Raw genomic sequence first — 27,718 nt, 5'->3', positions numbered from 1 at the left:
GAGAAAAATAGATTCAAAAAGATCTTGCTTGCCGTTCAATAGATGAGTTTAGGTGCCCAATTCCATTCTGGCTGTTGCTCGTTGGATTAGTGATCAGCTGCTATATTTGGAAAAAGTAATATATGTAAATTTCTATTTTTAGAAAGTAACTAAGTTGTTGTACATATATTGTGGACATAACTTATTTCTACAATTTATGCTTAATATAACATTTTACAGAACAAAACTTATCACCATAAATTTTTTAATAACTTCTTTCACAATGTATATGCAATTTAATAGACAAACAAGTTATACTTCATAATTATTTTCTTACATGTAGTTTTAATATTTTTACTAATATGTTATGATATTGATTTGTACATACAAGTTTTTGAATATAACTTATACATCCAACTTTACATCTAAGTCACTTATCAAGTTATATATAGAAGTTTTGTGTAAAATTTTTGTAACTTTCTAACAAATTATGTCGATAAGTTCGTTTTGCAAAATATCATACATAAAAGTTATACATATAACTTTGTCGCATAGTAAGTTATATGTATAAGTTATTTGTATAACTTCATCACGTTGAAGATATACATCAACTTCATGCGTATAAATTATATGTATAAATTATATACACGCGCTATTCTACACACGCTGTGTCCAGTCACAGCAGAGTCTTGAACACATCACATGCGCCGATGCGCATAGGCTCTCGAAATCGTAGTAGTTTTACTGAAGTTGACACATTGCTTTATCTGGAATCATCATGCTCAACGTCTTATCTTCATGAGCCGGCCCCCCAGGCCCCAGCTCGATCGTCTCCCGCTCTATAAATAGCTGGCCTTCTCGCTCATCGATCACTCACACACACAGTGTACCCACAGTCCTCCACAGCTAGTAGCTAGTAAGAATCGAAGATGTTCGGGAACATTGGAAAGATCCCGGTGATCAGCGACATCACGGGCAGCAACAAGAATGCGCACCTTAAGGGCAACGTGGTGCTCATGCGCAAAACCGTCCTCGGCTTCGACGTCACCAGCATGGCCGGCGCCGTCATCGACGGCGTCGGCGAGTTCCTCGGCCGCGGCGTCACCTGCCAGCTCATCAGCTCCACTGTCGTCGACCCCTGTGAGCACTGAGCAGAGCACCATCCCCTCCCTCTCTCCCTCACACTGTTCTCGCACATGCGTCAATAATAACAATGCCGTGTTTCCAGAAAAAAAAAAAAGAAAGCGACAAAACTAGTAAAACTACGGATGCTCTTGACACAATCATGGACGAAAACGACACCGATTGATCGAGCCACTTTAAATCTAGTACAAACCGGCCGGATCTAGAGCTTATTAGACAAAGAACGCATAATTACTTTTTATAGTATACTACTATTACTAATAATATCTACGGTAGGGGTACATTTACACGTTGACGTACGCTGACGCTGACCGGCGCGTGCAGACAACGGGAACCGCGGGAAGGTTGGCGCGGAGGCGAGCCTGGAGCAGTGGCTGCTGCAACCGCCGCCGCTGCTGTCCGGCGAGAACAAGTTCGGCGTCACCTTCGACTGGGAGGTGGAGAAGCACGGCGTGCCAGGCGCCATCATCGTCAAGAACAACCACGCCTCCGAGTTCTTCCTCAAGACCATCACCCTCGACGACGTCCCCGGCCACGGCACCGTCGTCTTCGTCGCCAACTCATGGATCTACCCGCAGTCCAAGTACCGCTACAACCGCGTCTTCTTCTCCAACGACGTGAGTACCGCGCCGCCCATTATTGCAATGTTCGTCAGCAAACCAAGGAGCTTCAGCTACCTGTCTCTTGACATGAATCCTCTACACACGAACAGACGTACCTGCCCAGCCAGATGCCGGCGGCGCTGAAGCCCTACCGCGACGACGAGCTCCGGAACCTGAGGGGCGACGACCAGCAGGGGCCATACCAGGAGCACGACCGCGTCTACCGCTACGACGTCTACAACGACCTCGGCAACCCCGACGGCGGGAACCCGCGCCCGGTCCTCGGCGGCTCCAAGGACCACCCCTACCCTCGCCGCGGCCGCACGGGCCGGAAGCCGACGCTGACAGACCCCAGCAGCGAGAGCAGGCTGACGCTGGTCGACGGCGACGTCTACGTGCCGCGCGACGAGCGGTTCGGCCACATCAAGAACTCCGACTTCTACGGCTACACCATCAAGGCGTTCGCCGACGGCCTGGTGCCCATCCTCCAAGGCTACTTCCTCGGCCTCGAGTTCAACTCCTTCAAGGACATCCTGCAGCTGTACGAGGGCGGGATCAAGCTGCCCGACATCCCCGCGCTCGAGGAGTTCCGCAAGCAGTTCCCCCTTCAGATGGTCAAGGACCTCATGCCCGCCGGCGGCGACTACGTCCTCAAACTCCCCATGCCCCAAATCATCAAAGGTTTTAATTAATAAATTGCATTCGATCGCTGATGAATCATCGTTAATTTCTGGCTTGGGCAAAATGTCCCTTACATACCTGTAAATTAATGCAGAGGACAAGAAAGCTTGGATGAGTGACGAGGAGTTCGCAAGGGAGACACTCGCCGGCGTGAACCCCCTGATCATCAGGCGTCTGACGGTGAGTGGATGGACTGTGGAGGCGCGCCTAGCTAATTAAACACCATGGGCGGTCTTGCTTGATTTCAGTGTCATGGCAACCAAGTAGTAACATTATTATCCTGCGTCTTGGATGATCATCAAACAGGAGTTTCCTCCGAAAAGCACCCTTGATCCGAGCAAGTACGGCGACCAGACGAGCACCATCACCGAGGCGCACATCGCGGGGAGCCTGGAGGGCCTCACCGTGCAGGAGGCGCTGGACAGCAACCGGCTCTACATCCTGGACCACCACGACCACTACATGCCGTTCCTGATCGAGGTCAACAGCCTGGACGACAACTTCATCTACGCCACCCGGACACTCCTGTTCCTGCGCGGCAACGGCACGCTCGCGCCGGTGGCCATCGAGATGAGCCTCCCCGAGCTCGTCCGGGACGTCACCGCCGCGAAGAGCACGGTGTACACGCCGGCGCCGCCGACGGCCGCCGGCGCGGAGGCGTGGGTGTGGCGCCTGGCCAAGGCCTACGTCAACGTGAACGACTACTGCTGGCACCAGGGCGTCAGCCACTGGCTCAACACGCACGCCGTCATGGAGCCCTTCGTGATCGCCACCAACCGGCAGCTCAGCGTGACGCACCCCGTCCACAGGCTGCTGCTGCCGCACTACCGCGACACCATGAACATCAACGCACTCGCTCGACAGAAGCTCATCAACGCCGGCGGCATCTTCGAGATGACCGTCTTCCCGCGCAAGTACGCCATCGAGATCACCTCCAAAGTCTACGCCACCTGGAACTTCGCCGACCAAGCCCTCCCCGACGACCTCATCAAACGGTAATCGACGAAGCAATTAACAATAATTACGGAGTAACAGTTAAATCAACAATCGTCCTGTCCTGCTGCAATGTCAATGCAGAGGCATGGCCGTTCCAGATCCGTCGAGCCCGTACAAGGTGCGGCTGCTGATCGAGGACTACCCGTACGCGTCTGACGGGCTGGCCGTCTGGCACGCGATCGAGCAGTGGGTGACGGAGTACCTGGGCATCTACTACCCCAACGACGGCGTGCTGCAGGCGGACGTGGAGCTGCAGGCATGGTGGAAGGAGGCGCGCGAGGTCGGGCACGCCGACCTCAAGGACGAGCCATGGTGGCCCAAGATGGAGACGGTGGCGGAGCTCGTCAAGGCCTGCACCACCATCATCTGGATCGCGTCGGCGCTCCACGCCGCCGTCAACTTCGGGCAGTACCCGTACTGCGGGTACCACCCGAACCGGCCGTCGGTGAGCCGGCGGCCGATGCCGGTGCCAGGCACCGACGAGTACGCGGAGCTGGAGGAGAACCCGGAGAAGTTCTTCTTGCGCTCCATCACCACGCAGTTCCAGGCCGTCGTCGGCATCTCGCTGCTCGAGATCCTGTCCAGCCACTCCTCCGACGAGGTGTACCTCGGCCAGCGCGACACCAAGGAGTGGACGTCGGACGCCAAGGCGCAGGAGGCGTTCAGGCGGTTCGGGGCGCGGCTGGTCGAGATCGAGAAACGCGTGGAGGCCATGAACAAGGACCCACGCTACAAGAACCGCTACAGCGAGGCCCAGTTCCCCTACACGCTGCTCTTCCCCAACACCTCCGACAAGAAGGGCGACAACGCCGGCGTCACCGCCAAGGGCATACCCAACAGCATCTCCATCTGATCTCTGATTCCTGAGGACAGAGCATGATGACCTGAATGCAGGCAGGGAATAGCTAGCGGTGATTCCCGTACGTTATCCGTTTCATTTTATCCATGAATGAGAAGCGTTGCAATAAATAAAAGATTCATAATTACGTGCGCGACGAACATTGTGCCATACTCCTTGGTGTGCTGGCGATTACCACTTATGCCTTGTTTAGTTCTCCATCAAAAAAATTGAGTAAAGTCCATCAGCGGTCCCTAAACTTGTTCGGATGTGTCATCCCGGTCCTTAAACTTGCAAAATGACCGTTTAGGTACCTAAACTTGTTCGGTTGTGTCATCCTGGTCCCTAAACTTAAAAATCTCTCATATAGGTCATCAAACTTGTTCAGTTGTGTCATCCCGGTCCCTAAACTTGTTTTTAAGTCTTATCTGGGTCAAAACAGGACGAATCTAAAAACTCTATATTGAAAAATAATTCATAACTTTTTTATATGAACTCAAATGAATATAAACTTTATATCAAAATTGTAGGCAGCAACATGATCTACAACTTTGCAGTTGAAAAGTTTTTAAATTAAAATCGTTTAAGTTCCCAAAATATTTTTTATAAGTTTATAGATTTTAAAATTTAAAATTTAAAATTAAATTTTATAACACTAAACGACTTCAAACAAAAAACTTTTCAACTACAAAGTTGTAGATTGTGCTGAGGACTATAACTTTGGTATAAAATTTGTCTTCATTTGAGTTCATATGAAAAAGTTATGAATTATTTTTTGATATAGAGTTGTTAGATCGCTTTGTTTTGACCCAGATGAGATTCAAAACCAAGCTTAGGGACCGAGATGACACAACTGAACAACTTTGAGGATCTAAACGGATGATTTCTAAGTTTAGGGACCGGGATGACACAATTGAACAAGTTTAGGGACCGAGATGACACAGATGAACAAGTTTGAGGACCTAAACAATCGATTTGTGAGTTTAGGGACCGGGATGACACGACAGCACAAGTTTAAGGACCGGTGGTGGACTTTACTCAAAAAAATTTATGCATCCCATCAAATATTTGGACACATATTAAATATAGATAGAAATAAACTAATTATACAGTTTGGTTGGAAATCGCGAGACGAATCTTTTAAACCTAGTTAGACCAAGATTAGCCTAATGATGAATTAATTAGACTTAATAAATTCATCTTGCAGTTTCCAGATAAGTTATATAATTAATTTTTTTATTAGTATCCGAATATCCCTTCCGATACCCCACGAAACATCCGATGTGACATCCAAAAACTTTTCTCTCCCCAACTAAATAAGCCCTTATCATGGATGCTTGTAATATTTCCTTTTGGTTTCCCAATAATGAAGCGAGTATCCTGGTCACATGGTGTATCCATTGCAAGGTTTGGTGTGGGTGGAAAAAAACTTTGGCTAATTATTCCATAGTAAACTACAAGCTATTTTGGCTTCTTTAGTAATACATATAGTTCACAATGCATTAGACACAGCATAAGTCTAAATATAAAACAAAACCAATAAAAGTCAAAACAACTTATATTTTTTGAATGGAGCAGAACCTAAAATCAACTCAGGACCCTCTAGTCTACCAACTCGTGCACAAGTACAGACTTAAATCTTATGAGTCATAACATAAGCATTAGATATATATTCATGTTTAATATATATAACTAAAAATACTTACGTTAATATATACTCTCTTCATACCCATAAAACAAGTCGTTTTGAACAATGACACGGTCTCCAAAGTCTAACTTTAACTTCTTGTTTTTATAAAAATATTTATCAAAAAGTGGTATAGATATATTTTTTGAAAGTATTTTTGAAGACAAATCTATTCATATGGTTTTCATATTTTCAAACTCAATAACTTAAAAGTTATTTATGATTTACGTTCCCAATGTTTGACCCAAACCTTATCCAAAATGACTTGTTTTATGGGTACGGAGGGAGTACACTTTTATCTTTGTTTATATTTTTCATCTAAATTCGTAGTTTTTTTTCTCTCTGCTGGCACTTGCTTGTATCTTCGGTGTGCATTTTGTTCAAATCTTATATTAAATTATGGTGGCTCATGTTACAATCCATATCTCATAGCATCATGGATATCCATTTTTATTTTTCTTATTACTATTTACTACAAATTTTTATCCGAATGTGAATGGGCCTATGGTCTAGTGTAAGGGCAGTCCAGTGAGACACACCCATCAGGGTTTAAACCCTGGTGTTCATATCTATTTTCTAGATTTTTTTTCCATAAAGAGTAGGGTACATGCACATTCGACACTGGAGGCTAGAGTGCTTCCTGATTTTTTTTTCCATAAAAAGCAGAGTACCCATGTGTTGTGAGTGTGTGGGTTGTGTGCATCTAAGTTGTACGGGATCAAAAAAATTTTATGATGAATTAAGTTAAAACATTTGTGATAAGTATATTTTTTTTATTAACTCTCTTTTTTGTATTCTATAAAATTAAAAGATTTTAGGCTCTAGACCATGTGCTCTTAAATAGTACCATGGCATCAAGGTCATCGAAACATGTACCATGTTGGTCAAGATCGTGATAAAGCTTACAGTGAATCTAGGATGGAGTAATTTGAGCCTTATAATCATTACTTACTCCAAATGAATATCAAGCACTAGGAATATCATCGTCTTCTTAGTTAGTTTTTAACATATTAATACTAGGTGAACTCTCCTGCGTGTTGCTGCGGAAATGCAAAAGTTATTTGAATTGAGTTAGGAGAAATAAAGTGTAAGGAATTGCGATGGTATATAAATAATTATATTATGCGATATAAGTAGAGAACAAATTTATAAAAAATTTGTCAGCGGTGACTAAAGACAAAAAACTATATGAACTTAAATTAAATGTCGGACCAAGGGGGATATATTTGTACCATGACTACTAATATTTGATTTAAATATGCATCAGTAGTCCATCGTAAATGAACTAAATAAAAGGCATCACTCTAGCTCGCAAAACAGCAGAGAGGCACCACTCTGATCTTCAATCTTTAACTTCATCAAAAGAGAACAGGGTCACTAACGTGTGGATGAGAGTATATATTGCGAGTTAATACACAGCACAGAGATGAGTGGGCTGCACCTGTGGGCGGTGCATGGAGGACACAGGCAAGAACGGCAGCAGTGGCGGCCTGCAGGAGCATTGCGCGCATCAGCGCCGGTCAGCGCGAGAGGTTACAGGCAGTCACTGAGTGCAATAGCATGCACACCTCTGAGTTGGAGCACCTCGACGTGCCTCCATCGTGGCCATCTCGGGCATCACACTGCACGGAGGTGGATGGGCGGGACTGCTCCTCCATGGCCGCATGATGCAATGGTGAATTCCCCGGCTACCTCTGCATCAGCACTGACCGCGGCATCCAGAGGACGTCCGCGCGGGATGATTGCCGATGCCACAGGAGAGAACCAATTGAAGCTATCAAGATCTGAATCGAACTGGGAGGAAGTGGTGGTAAGTTTGGCGAGGACTCGTCCTTACTTGGGGTTAATTGTATATACGATCACTTAACAGATGAGCAGTGATGGCAGGGAAGATGTAGGGGTGCATGCTACATTCAGTGGACATGACTCGATTGTTGTAATGCCTGTCCACTTCGTGTTCTGAAGGAATAGAGGAGGCAAATGATTGTTGGCCTCGTGCAGGCTTGCTAAAGCCTTTGCGTGAGTACTGGGATAAGAATAAGAGGGTGGTGGCCATCGGGTGATATGGCTTAAGAAAATTGGTAGGGCCCCCATGATGACGTGGCTTTATAAAATCATAGAGAAATATGGTAGTGGAGTTTTCCTTTATAAGAGTATAGGATAGGATAGGATAGGATAGGTGTGTGGTTCAAAAACATCTATTTATACATAATTTATGGTTATTTAAATATGTTTTGTAATTTATGGTTTAGAAACAACCATGGCTGTCGCAAGGGGCAAGGGCAGTCGCGGCTAACCTCTTCTTTGACTTTGCTATGTTTGGTTCAGCCGTGAGTTGTGGAAAAACTATTGTGAGCTATGAGTTATGAAAAAGTTGTCAGCTTTGTGGCGATCAGATGTTTGGTTAAAACAACTATTAAACTTACCCTCTCTTTCTATCCCTTGAAACAACCATGAAATATCTTTCTATTTCCACCATTTTGAAAAGCAAAAGGCCAAAAGCCAAAAACAGGGTCTAAGGTGCTGCGAAAGTTATACTACACAAATGGATTCTGCTTTTGTAAAACCAACTTCTAGTTCCACCTATTTGGTTGGGTTTCTGCTTTTTGGTAGTAGAAACGCTTTTCAGAAGCTGAACCACACACAAACTCAATCATACAAATCTATATTGATTTGTGCACAAATTATTAGTATTGATCTTTAATGTAATTTTTGTGGATCCCTGCCAATTTTGTGCTTAAATTTTTTTTCTGATTTGTGTTGATCGATCTTTTGGTGCGTTCATCGGTACTACCTCACCGATCAGTCTCCAAATGCTTTATGCACACAAATTTAAGGCGGACTTCATTTTTGGTTAATCGAATCATATTACAAACAAAATATATATACTGAGAAACCACACCGATCAGTTCTCGGTTTAACCAAATACACATCCCAGAGACCCAGACGAGACCGAATGGGCATATATGGCTTCTTTCTTTGTCTTTTAACTCTCTTTTTTTAGTTTCAGTTTTCTTTTCAGTTTTTCGTTGTGTTTTTTTTGGTTAACTCTGTACCCTCTGTTTATTATCTTCAATAAAGACCTGTAGGGGCTTTGGCCCCTCCAGTTTCATTAAAAAAAAAGGGCATATATGGCACCCATGTGTCTCTCGGGTTGCCCCTACATTTCCCATTCATCGCGGTAGGCCTAGGACGTGGAACATTTCGAACGATCGTACACACGGGAACGTGGATCTTGCCGCGACATGCATGCATGCATGGCAGCAACCACTAATGGACGTGTCCAGAGTACGTGTGTGGAGATAAAGACTTGGGCGTACGTCCCAGCACAGCACAGAACTCGTGCGTCGCATTGGAAAAATGGCAATAAGCACGTCCAGTCCAGTTCCTCACCTACCGTGCAAAACAGAGAATCTATCCAAAGTTTGGCGCTAGCTCTAGGACAATCAGTTCATTTTTTCCTGCAAGTCAAGTCGTCAATCAATCCATCATAGCATCAGTTGATTTAGGGATGGAAGACGAGATTCGATATATATAAAAACCACTGGCCGGACGCCGCGCCACAGATCGACGTGCTGCACTAGCTAGGATTGCGTTTGTCTAAACGCTGGATTGAACACGTAATCAAGACCCTTTGGGCTTGGCCGTCAATATTTTCCGCCTGACCATCTGAACTGAAGACTGAAGATCTTTCAAACGTGAGCCACTACTCGTTAATTATTTGGCGAGATGAGTACGTAACAGTAAGATAATGCTGTACCAATAATGTAATATGACGCGCGAATCTTATCTTCTTCGTAAACACGTCGGATGTCTAATTTCTTATTAGCAGTTGAAGGTGGACGCGCTACTGTAGAAATTGTTTTTGAAGGCCCCTTTCTTGTTAGTTGGAGATTATTAAGAACCATGTTGAAAAATAGTTTTTGAGCCAATCCGTCTCCCTAAAAATCAATTGTTACAAGTGGTTGGACTCCAACCACCTCAAATGACCATTTTTAGAGGCAATTGAGCTTTCTAGACACATTCTTTAAAAATTTAGTCATTTCTAGATGGCTGAAAATTCCACCTGTCTCTAGAATTGGATTTCTAGAGAAGGTTGGCAATTTAGTCTGCCTCTAAAAACTAGTACAACACAATAGAATTCATAATTTTTCCAAATCAAGTCAGGTAAAGAAAACTTTATTAATTGATGACTTTTTCCATTTCAAATTGTTTAGGATATGTAAATTTTGTTTTAATTTTTAAATTCATATTCTTTATTTTTTCAAACGACTTCGATAAAAAGATGACCTAAAGCAAAGTTGTAGTACTTCACGAGATCTAAAACTTTTGGGTTCAAACTTTTTCGATTTCATTTATGGTCTCTAAAATATTAATTATAATACTCACTAAAGTGAATAAAAACATGGATCAATCATTAGATCACAAGTGAAATAACTTTGGGGGTGGAGTGATAAGGAAGAAAGCTTAAGGTCTTGAGTTTGATCCCATGCATTCGCATGCCGGCCTCTAGATTCCAATCTCTAGGGGCGGTTAGGATTTCATCCAACAATTTGCCTCTATATTTTGATCTCTAGGGGCAGCGGGTTTTGCCTTTCTTGTACAAATCGATTTCCAGAGATAGAAATTGCTGATTTTTAGAAACATACAAATACAGTCAGGCAAAGCAGTGTAAATCCAATCTAGCTGCCTCTGAGAGTATCTCCAAGAGTATTTGTAAAAATTACTTTCTAAATTATTATTTAAAGAGCCATTTAAGTAAAAATTATTTTCTATATATCTCTGTACCTGGCCTCCAATAACTTTTCTATATATTGTGCACACTCTGAGTTATCCTTACTCTTTATCTTTGGCTAGCGAGAATTTCGGAAAAGAGATTGTCTCTATTTGGAGATCTAATTATATAGGTTATTGAAGGATATTTTTTTGACCAAAATTTCTACTTCCTCCGTTCACAAATAAATACACATCTCGCTTCTCGAGATGTCAAACTTTTTAAAGTTTGACTAGAAATATATCAAATAATATCAATAGTTGTATCTACAAATAAGTATATTATGAAAGTATATTTCACGCTCAATCTGTTGATACATATTATATATAATAAAATATTAGTTTGTTTTTGTATATATTTGGTCAAACTTAAAAAAGTTTAACTCTTCGAGAACGAAACGTACACTTATTTGTGGACGGAGAGAGTACTCCTATAAATTAAGAAAAACATAAATACTCCAGTCTCTTAGAGTTGCTGTAGTAAAACTTTTTTTAGGCCCTATTTAGTTCACTGCTCAAAAATTTTTCATCCATCCTATCGAATCTTTGGACACATGCATGAAACATTAAATGTACATAAAAAATAAACTAATTACACAGTTTGGTTGAAAATCGTGAGACGAATCTTTTAAGCCTAGTTACTCCATGATTAGCGTTAAGTGCTACAGTAACCCACATGTGCTAATGACAGATTAATTATACATAATTAATAGATTTGTCTTGCAGTTTCCTGACGAGCTATGTAATTTGTTTTTTTATTAGTATCTAAAAACCTCTCTCGACATTCTTCCGATAATGTGACACCCAAAAAATTTTCATCTTCAATATAAACACGGCCTTAGCCGTGACAAGACGATTGGATACCATGCATGAACGTCTTTGCCTCTCATAAAGAAGATGCTCCCATGCATGAACCTCGTGCGACATACATACTCATCATTTGTCCTTTGGCTTTAGATGCATGTCACATGATAATGTTGCCGTCTACCTCAATGAGAGTACGGCCTTTGGCTTTAGATGCATGACATGATAATTGTACCGTCGATCTCGATGAGAGTGCGAAAACTTGGAAGCGTGTCCAGATGAGTTCAAAGCATCGGGGTATAAAAAATTCATGAAGTGTGATGATAACCCTTGATCCTAATAATGTTGATGGCGAGCCTAAGAAAACCCCGCCAATAATGCAATGCAAGGTGATGTTGTTGTACTTTCATATTACCCCCGATTTAAGTGTCTGTTTGCAAATAAAAAGCCTGCAAAAATATGCGATGCCACAAGATCCAAATAGGCAATGCCAAGACACCCCGGTCCCCGGCTGATAGGTAGATCGATATAGTGTGCCTTGCTAAAAGAAACAAGTTCGTAAAAATTATTGGTTTTGGCTAGGGTAGTATTTTGTTTGTATTTAATAATTATTATTTAATTATGGATAAATTAGGTTTAAAAAATTCGTCTCACAAATTACAGATAAACTGCATAATTAGTTTTTATTTTCGTTTGTATTTCATGCTTTATATATATGTCTAAAGATTTGATGCAACAAAAAATTTAATTTTTTTTGAAATTAAACGAGGCCGATACGGCGTGATACACGTCTGTTGGACCACCATGTGACGTCAATCTTGCCTTGTTCAGTACCTTAAAACCAATTTTTTTAAAGTTTTTCCATCATATCAAATCTTATTGTATATGCATGAAGCATTAAATATAAAAAAAATAAAAACTAATTGTATAGTTTATCTATAAATCACGAGATGAATCTTTTGATCCTAATTAATTCATGATTGGACAATATTTATATCTAGTTAAAAAGGAAGCAGTACAACGCATTGTTCACTTCAACCAAAAATCAAAAAAAAATTCAAGTTTCTCTATCCCATCAAATACTATAGCATATATATGGAACAGTAAATATAGATAAAAAAATAATTATACAATTTACTTATAATTTGCGAGACCGATCTTTTAAGTCTAGTTAGTTTATAGTTGAACAATAATTATCAAATGCAAACACAAGTGTCACGGTGTCAAGATTAAGAAAAAAAATCATCTAAACCAGGCCTAAATCCTTGCTCTCTCAGCGCACCAAAGCACTGTTAAGCATAATTCATCACACTGTTGACACGTTGCCAACACTATTCAGCAGTGTGCGGATACTGTGCAACGCTGCTCGGTCACTTTTTCTGTTCTTGGTTTACTGTTCACGTTCCACGTGGTTCGCGCGTTGCCGAGCTGGTATACGTACAGAGCATTTGCAGATGGGGACCAAGCACCCATGTCTGTTCCTGTTCATCGCGTTGTGGGGTAGGATGTGGATGTGGATGTGGATGTCTCGAACAAACCGTGTAGTACGCGGGAACGTGGATCTTGCCGCGGCATGCAATGCGATGCGATGCAATGCAACCCAGCGGCCTAGCGGACGTGTCCGGCAAATTATTGAGGTGGACACATGGGCGTACTACTTGTGCGTCGCATGGAAAAATGGCTCCTCAAACCTTCTGGGGACCGAGCCGTACCTCGGTTGGTGAGCGCTCCAGCTGTGGAGGCCACCGTTCACGAGTTCGAATTTTGCTAGAAGCGTAGATAGTAGTGCAGATTCTATATCTATATTCAGACTAGAGGCTTTTAAAAAAAAATCCTCTCACCTGTGCACGGATAATCAAAGATTGACGCTAGCTAGGACCATGCAATTTGCAATTCATTTACCTTCTGTGCAAGGATAATCAAAGATGGACGCTAGCTAGGACAATGCAATTTGCAATTCATTTTTTTTCCCTACAGTCAACTGCTCCAGGCCAACTCTCAATATACAATATTTATAGTACACAAGTAATATCGTTGGAAAGACCTTTAGATCTCGTTTTTTAATAAATTTATTTAAAGATATAAATATTATATGTATTTTCTACTAATCGAGTCAAATTTATAATACGCATACCACTGACGACAAATAAAAGGGACAGAGGAAGTATATATTTGGGTTTTTTTGAACGGTGCCATTACAATTTCAAAGTATTTGAAATATGCCATTATAATTCAGGTATCCTGAAGCGGACCATTACAATTCTTGCAAAATTTGAAATATGCCATTGGATACGGTAGAACGACGCTTGGGCCTGCTTGCAAGCCGACGTGGCATACGGTCGACCGTATGTGCCCGTCGCCGTGAGCCATCTAAACGGCGCGGCAAAAAACGCCGTCTCCACCCCGCCCCTGACTCATTCTCGCTCTCCACCTCTCTGTCTCTCTCGAGCGTAACCCTAGGCGCGGCGGCGGCGGCGGCGGCGGCGATTCCGGTGCCACGATCCCGACGGCGGCGCAGGGGGAGGCAATGGAATAGGGGCGCATGTCCATGGCAGACGTGCCCCCGCGCAGGGCGCAGCGCAGGGCGCCGCGGATGGGGGATAGCAACGAAAGGTAATGTTTTGTCCTTCCAGAGCACGAATACGAGTGCATTAGGTCTTAATCTGTTGATTGGCATTAGATATTGATGTGATTTGGTTGATGCTAGGGTTCCGCTATTTTCTTTAGAAATTAAAGTGGAAGCATTCTGTTGGAGAGACTCTTTGGGTAGGAAAGCTTACACAAAGGGCTCTGTAATTAAGTGGGATGTGGAGATTGGCTCGTTTTCATTTGATGTACTGATGGCCAGCTTGCGCAATGCTGTCAATTGCTCTACTACTCAGTGCCCAGTTGCTTGGTTCTATGATAAAAGGTTGTCTCAAGATGTCATGCTAGAAAATCAATTCCAGATTAATGATATGTTTGAGATGTATAAGGAGGAGATGCATTGCCACATTGTCGTAGGGGTATTTGATCAGTCTGTTCCCACTATTGATCAATTTGATGAACTAGATCTTCCTCCTGACACTAGCACTGGCAACCCAGCCAGTACTGACAGTTATGTTAACCAACCCACATTTGAGGCAGATGTTGCACCAGAGGCTGAAGTTGAGACTCAACTTGAGCCTGATAGGGAACCTGATATGTTTGATAACGATGAGGAGTATGTGGGTTGTGATGATGAGGGCATGTACATGCCAACACCACCAACACAGCCTCCTAGTAATTCACCTCCACATGCTTCTCATGATGCTGAAAATGCTGATGCTGATGCTTTTCCTGTTGAGGCAGAGGTCACTGATGCAGACCCTGAAGAGATCAATATCATTCATGACCCAGAACATCCCAAGATTGTAAAGGGGGAGTTATTTCCTAATATTGTTTCATTCAGGAAAGCTATCAGGCATTTCTCCGTTACTAAAGGCTATGTGTTAGCTGGTATCAAAACAGACCCATCAAGATTTATTGCAAAGTGCAAATCCGAGGGATGTCCTTGGCGCATACATGCATCTAGGCTGTAGGGTAGAAAGACAATACAGGTAACTGTCTATCCACTAGTTCCTTTGTGCAAGTTTTATTTTTTTTACCTGACATGTTTCGTATGCACAGATCAAAGTACTGCCTGCAGATTATAATTGTGCAAGTCAAAAACTAGTAGAAGGGAAGATGGCATCACAGTCCTGGTGTGTAGATAGGCTGGCAGATTGGATAAAAAAACATCCAACAAAACGTGCAAAAGAGTGCAGGGAGAAGTTGGAAGATGATTATGGCATCAAGCTGAAGTATTCAAAGGCTTGGTCAGGTATGCAGTGCGCATTGGATCAAATCCATGGTAAATATGAGGAAAGTTTTCAACTGCTATTCAATTGGGGTGCTCAAATTGAAAAGGTATCTCCTGGTAGCACTGTAGTGGTAGAGGTTGACAAAATTGGTAAGAAGAACAGATTCAAAAGAATGTTTGTTGCTCTAAAGCCTTGTGTAGATGGATTCTTGGCTGGTTGTAGGCCTTTTTTGGGTATAGATGCATCTTGTTTGAATGGAAAGTATAGAGGTCAGCTAGCTTCAGCAACCAGTGTAGATGGACATAATTGGTTGTATCATGTAGCTTATGACATTTTTGACATAGAAAATGAAGACAATTGGACATGGTTCTTGCAACTTCTTAGTAGAGCAATTGGGCCTGTCCCAAATCTTGTAGTTTGTACAGATGCATGCAAAGGCCTGGAGAATGCAGTGGGTACAGCTTTTCCAACAGCTGAGAATAGGGAATGCATGAGACATATGTACCAAAACTTTCTGAAGCACTATTCTGGTGATGTATTCACAGACCACCTTTATCCTGCAGCTAGAAGTTACACTCAAGAAAAATTCCAGTGGCACATGAATCAGATTCATGAGTATGCTCCTCAAGCTATAGAATATATTGAGAATTACCACAGCAGGATATGGTACAGGTGTGGGTTCTCAGAAAGTAGCAAGTGTGATTATTTGACCAACAATGTGTCATAAAGCTTCAATGCACAGGTGAAGCACCTCAAAGGTTTATTATTACATGAACTGGTAGACAGAATTAGAGAGCTTATAATGGAGAAGAGATATTTGAGGAAGAAAGTTGCTAGGCAGTGGGAAGATGGAATCCTCCCAAATGTGATGAAGGATCTCAACCTGATCAGTACTCAACTCAATGTAGTCAAGGTCAAAGTCAGTGATGATAACACTGCTGAAGTTACAATCCTGGAGTGGGAGAAGCAAAGGAGGCACACTGTGGACCTAGGAAACCACAATTGTTCCTGCAGGCAGTGGCAAGTGACTGGAAAGCCATGTAAGCATGCTTTGGCTTGGATACTGTCAATCCCAGGGATGAGAATTGAGGATTATGTACATGAGTACTATTCAGTTGCTAGATTTAAGGCAGCTTATGCTGATAGGATTGAGCCTATCCCAGACAACGATGAATGGCCTGTTGTCAACCTTGGTTTTAAAGTGTATCCTTCATTGCTAGGCAGAGGTCCAGGAAGGCCAAGGGTTGTAAGAATTAGAGGGACTTTTGAGCAGAGGGCCACGAAGAAGAAAGTTAGGTGCAAGAGATGTGGTGACTTTGGACATTTTTCCAAGACCTGCAAGTTGCCAGAACTAGGTGAAGATGGAGAAAGAGGACAAGGGTCTTCAAAAAGGTATTAAAAATATTGTCTAACCATTTTATTATTTTTTTCCTATGTACTAAGATCTAACCGGCTACTGTCATCTCAACGCAGAAAGAGGCCGACTCAGCAAGTGTCATCACAGGAAGCTCCAACGCAGGAAGTACCAACACAGGATGATGCTGGACCTTCCCAGGTGAAGAAGACCAAGCCTCTGAAGAAGGTTACAACTAAGAAGAAGAAGAAGACACCAAAGAAAACAAAGCTGCAGAGGGAAGCAGCTGCACCTGGGAAGGCTGTTATCAGCAGCATCAGGCACCTGATCTATGATGCTCCACAGGATGCTGATCTATGATGCTCGACTTATATGGCTTTGTTCTGAACCTTACTATGTAATGAGGCATTAGAATGCCAACTTGGAACTTGTATGGCTGATGCTGCTACTATGTAATGAGGCATTAGAACTTGCCAACTATTTTCAATCATGTGAACTCTACTTATGTTAGTTTGTACTCTTCTGTCTTGTGTCAATTATCATGTGAACTCTACTTAAAATGTTAAGAAAACAAGACAAACTGCTGCAGAAATCCTAATCTATTTTGAAGCTGAAATTCTAATCTATTTTCAGTGACAAAAGGCATAGGACAATGCTGATCATACTCATCGAAGAAACTCAGTGACAAAATGCTTGTTCTTTCATTGCAAATACACATAATTACAGTCACTTCATCATCTGAGAAAAACCTACACCTAGCAGTACACCCACAAGGACACCTACAACAACAGATACATCCAACACAATTTGCATTTTCCCCTTCCTGTCCAAGTCCAGTGCTGGACTCTGATTACTAACTTGACTAGGAACAGCAACAACATCTCTGTCTCCAAGTTGCACCTTCATTTTCTCAAGTTCATTGACAACTCTATCTAGAGTTTGCTTCATCTCCTTGACCCGTTGATTCAAATCATCATTAGGATCCCCAACTGCTGAATGAAGGGGCAACTGCAGCTGAATCTCTTTCTCCTTTTGCTTCATAAACCATGCCTCGTACTGCTCCTCCGAACGAATCCAGCCACAAGTTGTTGGATCACCCTGTGCAAGCAACACCAGTCAAATTGAAAACAAAGGCAGCACATTCAAGGGCATAAACAATGCAAATCGTTACCTTTACGTTGTTTGGGCACTTGATGAATGCGACATCCTTTGAGTGCTCTTGCTTGCTCACGATTCGGATCAAAGGAACATTGCACACTGGGCAGTTCAGTAGGGGGCACTGCACCCTTCTACTGCCAGCAGCGGAAGAGCTCGAGGCCATCTTCATCTGCTGCGCCGCCGTCGGGATCGTGGCACCGGAATCGCCGCCGCCGCCGCGCCTAGGGTTACGCTCGAGAGAGAGAGAGAGAGGTGGAGAGCGAGAATGAGTCAGGGGCGGGGTGGAGACGGCGTTTTTTGCCGCGCCGTTTAGATGGCTCACGGCGACGGGCGCATACGGTCGACCGTATGCCACGTCGGCTTGCAAGCAGGCCCAAGCGTCGTTCTACCGTATCCAATGGCATATTTCAAATTTTGCAAGAATTGTAATGGTCCGCTTCAGGATACCTGAATTATAATGGCATATTTCAAATACTTTGAAATTGTAATGGCACCGTTCAAAAAAACCCTATATATTTATATATATCGATCATGTATGAAGACAAAATTAGGGGGGAAAACCTAGCCAAACACGTCAATCTACGATGGATTGCATGTGCATGTGCTAGCTCTGATCGGTTGTCTTTTGTCTGTGCTTATAAATTAAGCACGTAATCAAGACCCACTGCTAGGTCGTTAATTATTTCCGCCTGACAACAATGATATCTTCAGGTAAGCTACTACGTACTTCTTCTATATATAGGATTTAGATATCGTTTTAGACAAAGTTTGAGTCAAATTCATCAATAACTTTTAAATTTTTGAGTTTGCAAATGTAAAAATTATATAAATAGATTTATCTTGAAAAATATTTTTATAAAAGTATACCTATATTATTTGTTCCTAAATATTTTTATAAAAATAAGAGATTAGAGTTATGTTTTGAAGACCATGTCAATGTTCTAAATGACATTTAAATCGTATAAGGAGAGAGTACTACTGGAAGGGGAAGTATGGAAGTGGAAGTACAGTACACTATAATAATACAATAATGACGCGCGAATCTTATCTTATTGGTGACGACCTCGCTCCCCATCATGTTTTTAGGCCTCATTTAGATCTTTTTTTTTAATTTTGACAATATTATAGTACTTTCGTTTTTATTTGACAAATATTGTCTAATCATAGAGTAACTAGACTTAAAAGATTCGTCTCGTGATTTACAGACAAACTGTGCAATTAATTTTTATTTTTATCTATATTTAATGCTCATGCATGTGCCGCAAGATTCGATGTGACGGGGAAGTCTTCAAAAACTTTTCAAGATTTCCCGTCACATGAATCTTGCGGCACATATATGGAGCACTAAATATAGATTAAAAAAATAACTAATTCATAGTTAGGTTAGAAAGTGCGAGAGAAATCTTTTGAGTCTAGTTAGTTCATAGTTGGACAATAATTGTTAAATACAAACAAAAGTGCTATAGTGTTAAAATCCAAAAAAAATTTAAATCTAAACTAGGCCTTGACAAAAAAATGGTGTCAAATTGGCCTCACCGACCTCTAGACGGCCTTGTTAGTTTAGGCCATTCTCAGTGGCTCGTTTCAATGCACTGTTTCCAAAACAAATCCACTGACAAGACATCAATAAAACGAATAATGAAACAACCTCCACAATGCATGAGTTTTACCTTGACGTTTCCTAGGCTGGGCAAAGCATTAATTACTGCAAAATGATTAGATCACATGCAAGATGGTGAAACGATTTAGCCCTCAGTGGAGATTTCATCTCATTTCACCGCGTGGGAAACAACGCCTGCGGAGTTTCACCATGGTGATTGGTGAAACTACTTCCTTCTCTCTCCTCTTTGTTTCATGCAAAAAGTGCAATTTTGGTGACATTACGTTATAATAAATATGCATGACATCCTGGTGAAACCCGACCGACTACCTCCACCACGTTTATCGGTGGCGCGTGCTGTGAGTGAACCTGCCCTTGCTAGGTGTGACCGGATTTAGCGTTAGCAATGCTCCCTTTGTCTCTAAATATCAGTTTATAAAGCTAGCTTTATGGTGATCAAATTTATAAACAAGCACAAATCTCTATGGCACCAAATAAGCCTATTACAAAAAAATATATTTTATGATGATTTCGTATCATACTTCCCATGTCCCTAAATATCTATCGTTTGCGCTTCTCAAGAAATAACCTTGACTAAATATATTAAAAAAATATTAATATTTAGTATTGCCTCCATCCCCAAATACTGCTATTTCTAGCATATTTCAGAAGACCATTCTACCCTCAATTAATTTGGGTTCCACCATTTAATCATGCACGTTAAGCCATGGTTCTCTGGTTCCAACGAGCTGCATTTAATGCCAACTAAACAGACTCAAACAATTAACATGCACCAAAGTACTACTCACTAGAAGAAATTAAATGGGTTGGTGGACCACGAAAGTTCCGAGGAGAAATTAAATGGGCTGGTGGACCGAGTATGCTAGTAGAAATAGCAGTATATGTGGACAAAATTTTCTCCTAGAAAAAGCAGTATTCAGAGACGGAGGGAGTATGGTACATAATTAATAGCATTTAAAAGATCTTTAAATCTAGTTTTTAATAAATTTATTTAAATATATAAATATTGTACGTATTTTTTACCAATCGAGTTAAACTTGTGATACTCACACTAATAGCGACAGATATTTAGGATTGGAGGGAGTAAGTCTTAGGAACCTTTTATATAAATTTGATTGAAATGAAAAATGTTTAACTTACGCTAACTCTAAAATTATGGAATTATTCGAGTAGGGATGGAGTAATTTATCGAGCCACTTGCTAATTCATTGATTGATCAGTATGGGCTACAGTTCCAGGCCATGCAGCGGCAGCGCGTAGCCACGTACTCGTGGTCCGTGGAACACGAACTGGCTACTGCTCGCGCCGGTAGGTGGAGGTGATTATCATCTGCGCACGATGGACATGAACACGTTCAATCTGGCGTTATCTAAAACGACAAAAGGTGTTTTAGTTGGCCAGGGAACAACTCCCTCAAAATATCGTTTTGACATAGACACGGTTAAAAAAAAAAAAACTCCGCCATCCCAAATTGTAAACGCCATCTCCCTCAAGATTCTTGGAACTACGCGGTTCGCTCGAGTAAACGGATCAGACGCCATCCGACGGCTAAAAAACAGTTGAGAGACGTTCCCAAATTAACCGGCGGTTGACACATAGGAATACTGTTTAAAAAAATGCTATTATAGTTTTATATTTCCTTCAATCCATATACTATTTTCTACTCCTCTTGTGTATATGGCCCTGCTGTAAGCCACGTATGCGTACAGGAATACACGGCGTGTACGCGAGGCGGAGCGCCCGCGGCCGCGCGCTTTGCCTCAACGGAGGAGCGCATCGTGGTCAGCCATGAGCGTGACCGGGGACTCGCGGCCGCGGCCACGGTGCCGCCTGCGGTGGCGCTCCACGCTACTCTGTGAGGCCGTCGCACTCGACTCGCCATTGCCGTGCTCGAGCTCTGCCACCGCGTTCACAGCTGCTCACACGGCCACAACCATCACCGACGCCACCACCTTTCTCCATCTTCTTGGGCACCAGCACGCCGTACACGATGGTGACGCTGGCCAGCAGCTTCCCTAGCTCCTCGTCATTGGCCCTGTTTGGATCTTAGGGAAAGAGCTAGTTTGGGCTCAACTAGCCCATAGTAGCCAAACAGGAGGGCTAGAGTTAGTTTTTTTTTGCAACTAGCCCATAAAAAAAACTATCCCTCCAAAGGGGTGATTATTTGGGCTAGTTCTCATCCAGCCCACACCTGATCCCCTTCCTGGCCGCACGCCGCACGCGAGCTTCTTGGCCGCCGCCACCAGCCACTGGAAAACCTAATCCTCTTCTTGGTCGCCGCCGCCAGCAGCTCTGTTCCCCCGCCGAGGTTCGACCGCGCCATCTCTGCTCATCCTCCTGGTCGCCCTCGCCGCGTACCCTGCTCGCCCTCTCTGCTCGTACTAACAGTCGCCTCTTCTATGCAGGAGAAGTGCGCCATGGACGGAGACGACTTCTCCTGGTGCTCGCAAGTTCCGGGAAGGTCGTCTAGCCACGACGCCTTTGACCTGAACTCGCAAGTGCCGGCGGAGGAGGATTTTCCGGGGCTTCAGCTGTACGGTGACATCCTCCGCGACGACAGCGACCTCACCCCTGTCCGCGTCAGGGGCACCGGGCTCCCTCCATATCGCCCACCACGCGTCGGAGCAGGAGACAGGACGGCGACTCCGGCAGCACCCTACGCCCGTCAACTGCAATTTGGTGGCTCCTCCTCGGCGGCAGCCGGTCGCGGATGCGGAACCTCGGCGGGCGGCGTCGTTCGGCAGCGCGCCAACTCGGCCTCCGCAACACCAGGCCGGCGTCCCCAGCGCGCCAACACGGTGCCCCGTGGCAGCACCGGCCAACGCATCCCCAGCGGACCTCGCCCCCGAGGAACGAGGGCACCGAGCACCACAACGAGCACTCGCGCCGTCCGTGGGCAACCAACTGCCTCCAGCACTCCCTTCTTCAACCATGATGCAGCTATGGAGGATGATGGGGAGGAGTTAGGGAGCTCCGGCGGTCCTCCGGTGAGCCACTCCAGTCGAGCCCAATGGAATGATGCAAATAATGCTTGCTTGTTAGAATTGTGTATAGAGCAACGCAGAGCAGGAACGTACACTGGTTCACAAATGAGTGGTGAAGGGTACCAAGCTGTTGTCGATGGCTTACTTGCTAGAAGGGGTTTGGTGTACAGCCGTGGACAAGTGAAGAACCAAATAGGCGTGCTCAGAAACACCCATGCCTTCTGGCGGTACTTGCAAGTGCACACAGGGTTGGGGAGGAAACCAGATGGATCTATTGATGCGGATCATGATTTCTGGCAAACACACACAGAGGTATAGTGTTTCCTTGTAAAATGTGTATTGTGCAAAATCTACTGAACTAGTTTCTGATCATGTTTTTTTGCTCTCATATCTTAACAGAAAAAACCTTACCTAAAGAAGTTGTTGACCAGCCCTCCAGGAAACGAGGATTTGCTTGATGAACTATTCAGAGGCTACACTGTGGATGGAACCACAGCCTTTGTTCCTGGAGATGATTATGGTGACAATGAGGGCCAAGATGCAGGAACAGAAAATGAAGAGGAAGGGTTTGAAGGAACACCTACTACTAGAAGCAGTCAGAGGAGCCAGAAAGGCAAGAGGGCATTCAGCAGCACTACAAGCACTTTGACCAGTCCAGTGAAGAGGACCAAGAGCCCAATGGTCAAGATTGTGAAGGAGATAGCCAGTACTTTCAAAGAGTCTGTTGCAGCGAACACTAAGCAAATACAGAAACGTGCAAATGAGAAGGCTGCATTTTCTGTCAAGATGTGTCAGGAGCTTGCATTTGAGTGTGGCGTTGAGAAAACCGTGGACAACGTGTATGCTATGTCAAAGTTGTTTGCAACAGAGTACCAAAGGGAGTTCTTTTGTGGCCAGTTAACTCCTGAGCTTAGGTTGGGTTACTTCAAGAAATGGTGCACTGACAACAATATGGAGTAGTGAGGCGTTGAACTATGTGCTGTAATAAACCTTTATGTTATGTGTTGAACCTATATCTGTGTGTGAGGCGTTGAACTATTTGCTTTGTGGTGTAATAAACCTTTATGCTATGTGCTGAACCTATTTAAATTCATCCATGAGCTATGATGTCAAGTGTTGGAGTATTAATTTCTTGAATTTATCCATGAGCTATGATGTCAAGTGCTGAACCTATTTAAATTTATCCATGAACCTTTATGGTATGTGCTGATAGTTTTTTTTACATAAATCAAGCAGGAAGAAGATGATGGAGGGAACTCAAGTGAGGAAGAACAAGATGATGGAGGCAACTCAAGTGAGGATGAAATTATATCCATGTGCCACAACAATTTGATGCAGCAACAAAATTTGATTCTGCAGTTGGTTCATATCTTGGGTATGTACTCTGATAACTATTTCATGAAACTACCTAAGTGAGTCACTGGGGATTCTGGTTTGGATTGGGTGCATGAGACACTATCCCGAGATACCCAATGTTACAACTTGTTTAGGGTTGAGAGACCTTTATTTTACAGGCTACATAATACTTTGGTTGAGAGGTATGGGTTGAAGTCCACTAAGGAAATGACATCTGTAGAGGCTCTTGCTATGTTTTTATGGATTGTTGGTGCACCACAGTCAGTTAGACAGGCTGATAATCGTTTTAGGAGGTCTCTGGAGACAGTAAGTAGGACATTTAACAGAGTTTTGAGATGTCTCCTTAGGTTAGCACATCACAACATTAAACCCAAGGACCCAACATTTTCAGAGGTGCATCCAAATTTAGAAAATCCAGCATTCTAGCCACACTTCAATGAGTGCATAGGAGCTATAGATGGGACACATGTGAAGGTTGTGGTGGATAAGAGTAAGAGGATTCCATACTTGAACAGACACAATGAGACCAGTCAGAATGTACTTGCTATTTGTGATTTCGACATGAGATTTACCTTTGTGTTGTCGGGATGGCCTGGTTCAGCACACGACATGAGAGTTTTCAAAGATGCCATAACTAGTCATCATCACAAATTTCCACATCCGCCATCAGGTTTGCTACTTGAACAGTCTTGCAACTTGTATCTAATTACATTTGTTTATCTATCTCACTGTGAGCCTTTGAAAATGTGTAGGGAAGTATTATGTGGTTGATGCAGGGTACCCAAACCGGTCGGGCTACCTTTCACCATACAGATGTACAAGGTACCATGTGGAGCAATGGAGAAATGGCCCACCGCCACAAGTGAAGGGTCGAGATGGCGGACTAGAGGGGGGGGGGGGTGAATAGTCCTTTCTAAAACTTATCGCGCCGGCTAACCGAAACAAATGCGGAATTAAAGCTATCGGTCTAGCCAAGACTACACCCCTCTATCTAAGTTCTCTAGCACCTTGAAAAGATCCTAAACAAGCAAGCAAGGTGCTACCTTAGCAAGAGCTCACCTAATCAATTCTAGGAGCAAGGTCACACAAACCTATGCAACTAGTACTTTGCAAACCGGGGGAGCTCCTACACAAACTAGTGAGGCAAATCGCACAAAGCCTAAGCTCACTAGCAAGCTCAATAACAAGGCAACTAATGCCAAATTAGAGAGCGCAACTTACTTAGCTACACAAACCAAGCAATGTGACTAACAAGATTACACAAACCAAATTAGTCACGCAAGGGGAACTACTTCTAGCTACACAAGCAAGAAGGTACCTAGAAAGCTACACAAGCTAACTAATTACAAGAGCAACTACACAAGCACAAATATATGAATGTAAATACAAGCTTGTGTTAGGGACTTGCAAACCAACGGGAAGAACAAAGTTGACACGATGATTTTCTCCCGAGGTTCACTTGGTTGCCACCAAGCTACGTCCCCGTTGAGACAAGCTCCAAGGTTGCCGCCGGTCCTCTTGCTAGTGGTGACCCGCAAGTCACACTCTCCCACGTGGAGTGCTTACCACAAGCTCTAGCACTTGACCCGGCCGGACCACTTGTCGCTCTTCACGTCTCGCTCAACTAGAGTTGCTCTTCGCGATCCCCGCGGGGTGAGCACCGTACCCCTCACAATCTCTTCTCCGGAGCACCGCACAATCTTCTTGCATGCTTCGACGGAGTCACAAGCCACCAAGCCGTCTAGGAGGTGGCAACCTCCAAGAGTAACAAGCACCACCGGCTTGCAACACGAACACCTAGTGCCACTCGATGCAATCTCTCAATGCAACGCACTAGAATCACTCACTCGCTATTGATTCGCACTCTTGCAAGCACAAGTGAGTTAGAGGCTTTCCTAGCACTCCCCAAGCATGGACACTAAGTCCCAAGGGTGCTCAGCACCGGCCAAGGCCGGCCACCACTTCTATTTATAGCCCCAAGGGCGAAACTAGCCGTTGCCCCTTCACTGGGCGAAAAACGTGGCCACCGGACGCTCAACACCCAGCGTCCGGTGCTCAGCTAACTGCCACGTGTCACTAGCCGTTTGAACTCGACCGTTGCCGCCAACGGCTACCTCGTGCTCGCGCCTGACACAGCACCACCGGACGCTCAACTAGTCCACACCGGACGGTCCGGTGCTCACCGGACTCGTGCGCAGAGAAGGTGTCAAACTCGCGACCTCACCGGACGCTGGGCACCGGACGGTCCGGTGCTCACCGGACTCGTGCGCAGAGAGGGTTGCAAAAACCCCTCACACCGGACGCTTACCACCGGACGCTCTCAGAGTGCGTCCGGTGCTTAACCCTAGCAGGGTCAAGCACACCGGACGCTGAGGCCAGCGTCCGGTGCCTCCGCACTCAGCGTCCGTTGAGTGTTTCTCGGAGAGAAAAACACTCCCGCGACTTCACCAAAATTCCCACCGGCGCAATAGAAAATATACACTTTATTTTCTCAAAAGCGTCGAATCCCGCCGAGCAAGCTCGGCGGGAGGGAGAGAGGAACCCACACGCCTCTCAACCCTAGGAACTCCACCTCCTTTGTAAAGTGTGCCAACACCACCAAGTGTACACCACCATGTGCATGTGTGTTAGCATTTTCACAAACAATTTCCCAAAGGAGTTAGCCTCTCAACTTGCCACGCCACTCGATCCTAACACGTATGCAAAGTTAGATCGCTCAAGTGGCACTAGATGACCGATATGCAAACAAGTTTGCCCCTCTTGATAGTACGGCCATCTATCCTAAATCCGGTCATAAACTTCTCTACACACCTATGACCGGTAAAATGGAAATGCCCTAGGTTATACCTTTGCCTTGCGCTTTCCATTCCATCTCCTCTAATGTTGATGCAACACATGCACCAACCAATCACCAAATGATATGATCCACTTCATATCATCACGTGACCGTATTGGTTCATCGATCTTGACCTCACTTGCTCTTCACCGTTGCCTTGGTCCATCGGCGCCAAGTCTTGCTCAAGCTTCACCGTCACACGCGGTCCCTCGCTTCAAAGCCTCCGACTTGCCCTTCACTCTTGCAACCGGTCCATCGAGCCAAGCCTCATCTTGATCTTCTCCACCTCGGTCACATGACTCCATGTCATGTCTCATATGCAATGAGCTCCTCCATCATCACAAAATCACCTGTGGACTAATCTCCTGTGTATCTCACATAAACACTATTAGTCCACCTAAGTTGTCACTCAATTACCAAAACTAAACAAGGACCTTTCAACAAGGTATGAAAGAAATCTTCAACCATGCACATGCCAAAGTTAGAAATGTCATTGAGCGAACTTTTGGAGTGTTCAAGATGAAATTTAGGATTATGTTGAACATGCCAAGATTTTCAGAAGAGAAGCAAACTAGAATTATTGTTGCTTGTATGGCTATTCATAATTTTATTCGAGAGAGCAGAATTGCGGATAGAGAATTTGCTGCCTGTGATGCGGATGAAAATTATAACCCAATGCCTAGTTCTGCGGCATCAACATGGCCAGAAGATGAACCTCTTATTGAAGATGTCAACATGAATGCCTTCCGTGATGAATTAGCTCATGCTTTGTTTCATGGAGTGTAAAATTTTTTGTTTAACTTGATTGAGGACTTGTAAGTTCGTGTGAGACATGTCATTTGTATGGACAATTTAAAATTTAATATGGTTTCGATGCTTGATTTGTAAAAATAATTTATTTGTGTCATTTGTAAGCGGGGGAGGCCACACGAGAGCCTGCCACACCAAATCCGAATAGAAAGATGGTTTAAATGAGTCAAATGATTAGATATTGTCATTCTAACCCTTGCATCCAAACATGTCTTCGGCTAGAGCTAGTTTAAGGCTAGTCTTGAGCTAGAAACTAACTCTAACTTCTAGCCGAG

At 43.8% G+C, this 27,718-nt stretch overlaps 1 protein-coding gene and 1 long non-coding RNA gene across 2 annotated transcripts; one reads left to right on the top strand and one right to left on the bottom strand.

Moving 5' to 3' along the window:
* LOC8056098 (linoleate 9S-lipoxygenase 2) lies at window positions 840-4,410 on the top strand. The gene is made up of 6 exons (XM_002458863.2): window positions 840-1,119; window positions 1,447-1,739; window positions 1,835-2,405; window positions 2,500-2,585; window positions 2,712-3,400; window positions 3,483-4,410. The coding sequence occupies exons 1-6, from the start codon at window positions 909-911 to the stop codon at window positions 4,252-4,254; spliced, it is 2,622 nt and encodes an 873-aa protein (XP_002458908.1). The 5' UTR covers window positions 840-908; the 3' UTR covers window positions 4,255-4,410.
* Window positions 7,148-8,234, bottom strand: LOC110433559. The gene is made up of 2 exons (XR_002451040.1): window positions 7,764-8,234; window positions 7,148-7,631 (listed from the first exon to the last, which is right to left on the bottom strand). It is a non-coding gene; the product is annotated as an uncharacterized LOC110433559 (long non-coding RNA).

The sequence above is a fragment of the Sorghum bicolor genome, chromosome 3, assembly GCF_000003195.3.
Source record: "Sorghum bicolor cultivar BTx623 chromosome 3, Sorghum_bicolor_NCBIv3, whole genome shotgun sequence".
Classification (NCBI taxonomy): Eukaryota; Viridiplantae; Streptophyta; class Magnoliopsida; order Poales; family Poaceae; genus Sorghum; species Sorghum bicolor.
Note: the sequence above shows the minus strand (reverse complement) of the source record. Positions and strands in the feature narration are given on the sequence as shown.

Excerpts from the sequence above, each read along its gene's own strand:
- LOC8056098 (XM_002458863.2), top strand. The coding sequence starts at position 909 with ATGTTCGGGAACATTGGAAAGATCCCGGTGATCAGCGACATCACGGGC. Across the intron at positions 1,120-1,446 it reads CTCCACTGTCGTCGACCCCT|ACAACGGGAACCGCGGGAAG; the intron begins GTGAGCACTGAG and ends CGGCGCGTGCAG. Across the intron at positions 2,586-2,711 it reads TGATCATCAGGCGTCTGACG|GAGTTTCCTCCGAAAAGCAC; the intron begins GTGAGTGGATGG and ends ATCATCAAACAG.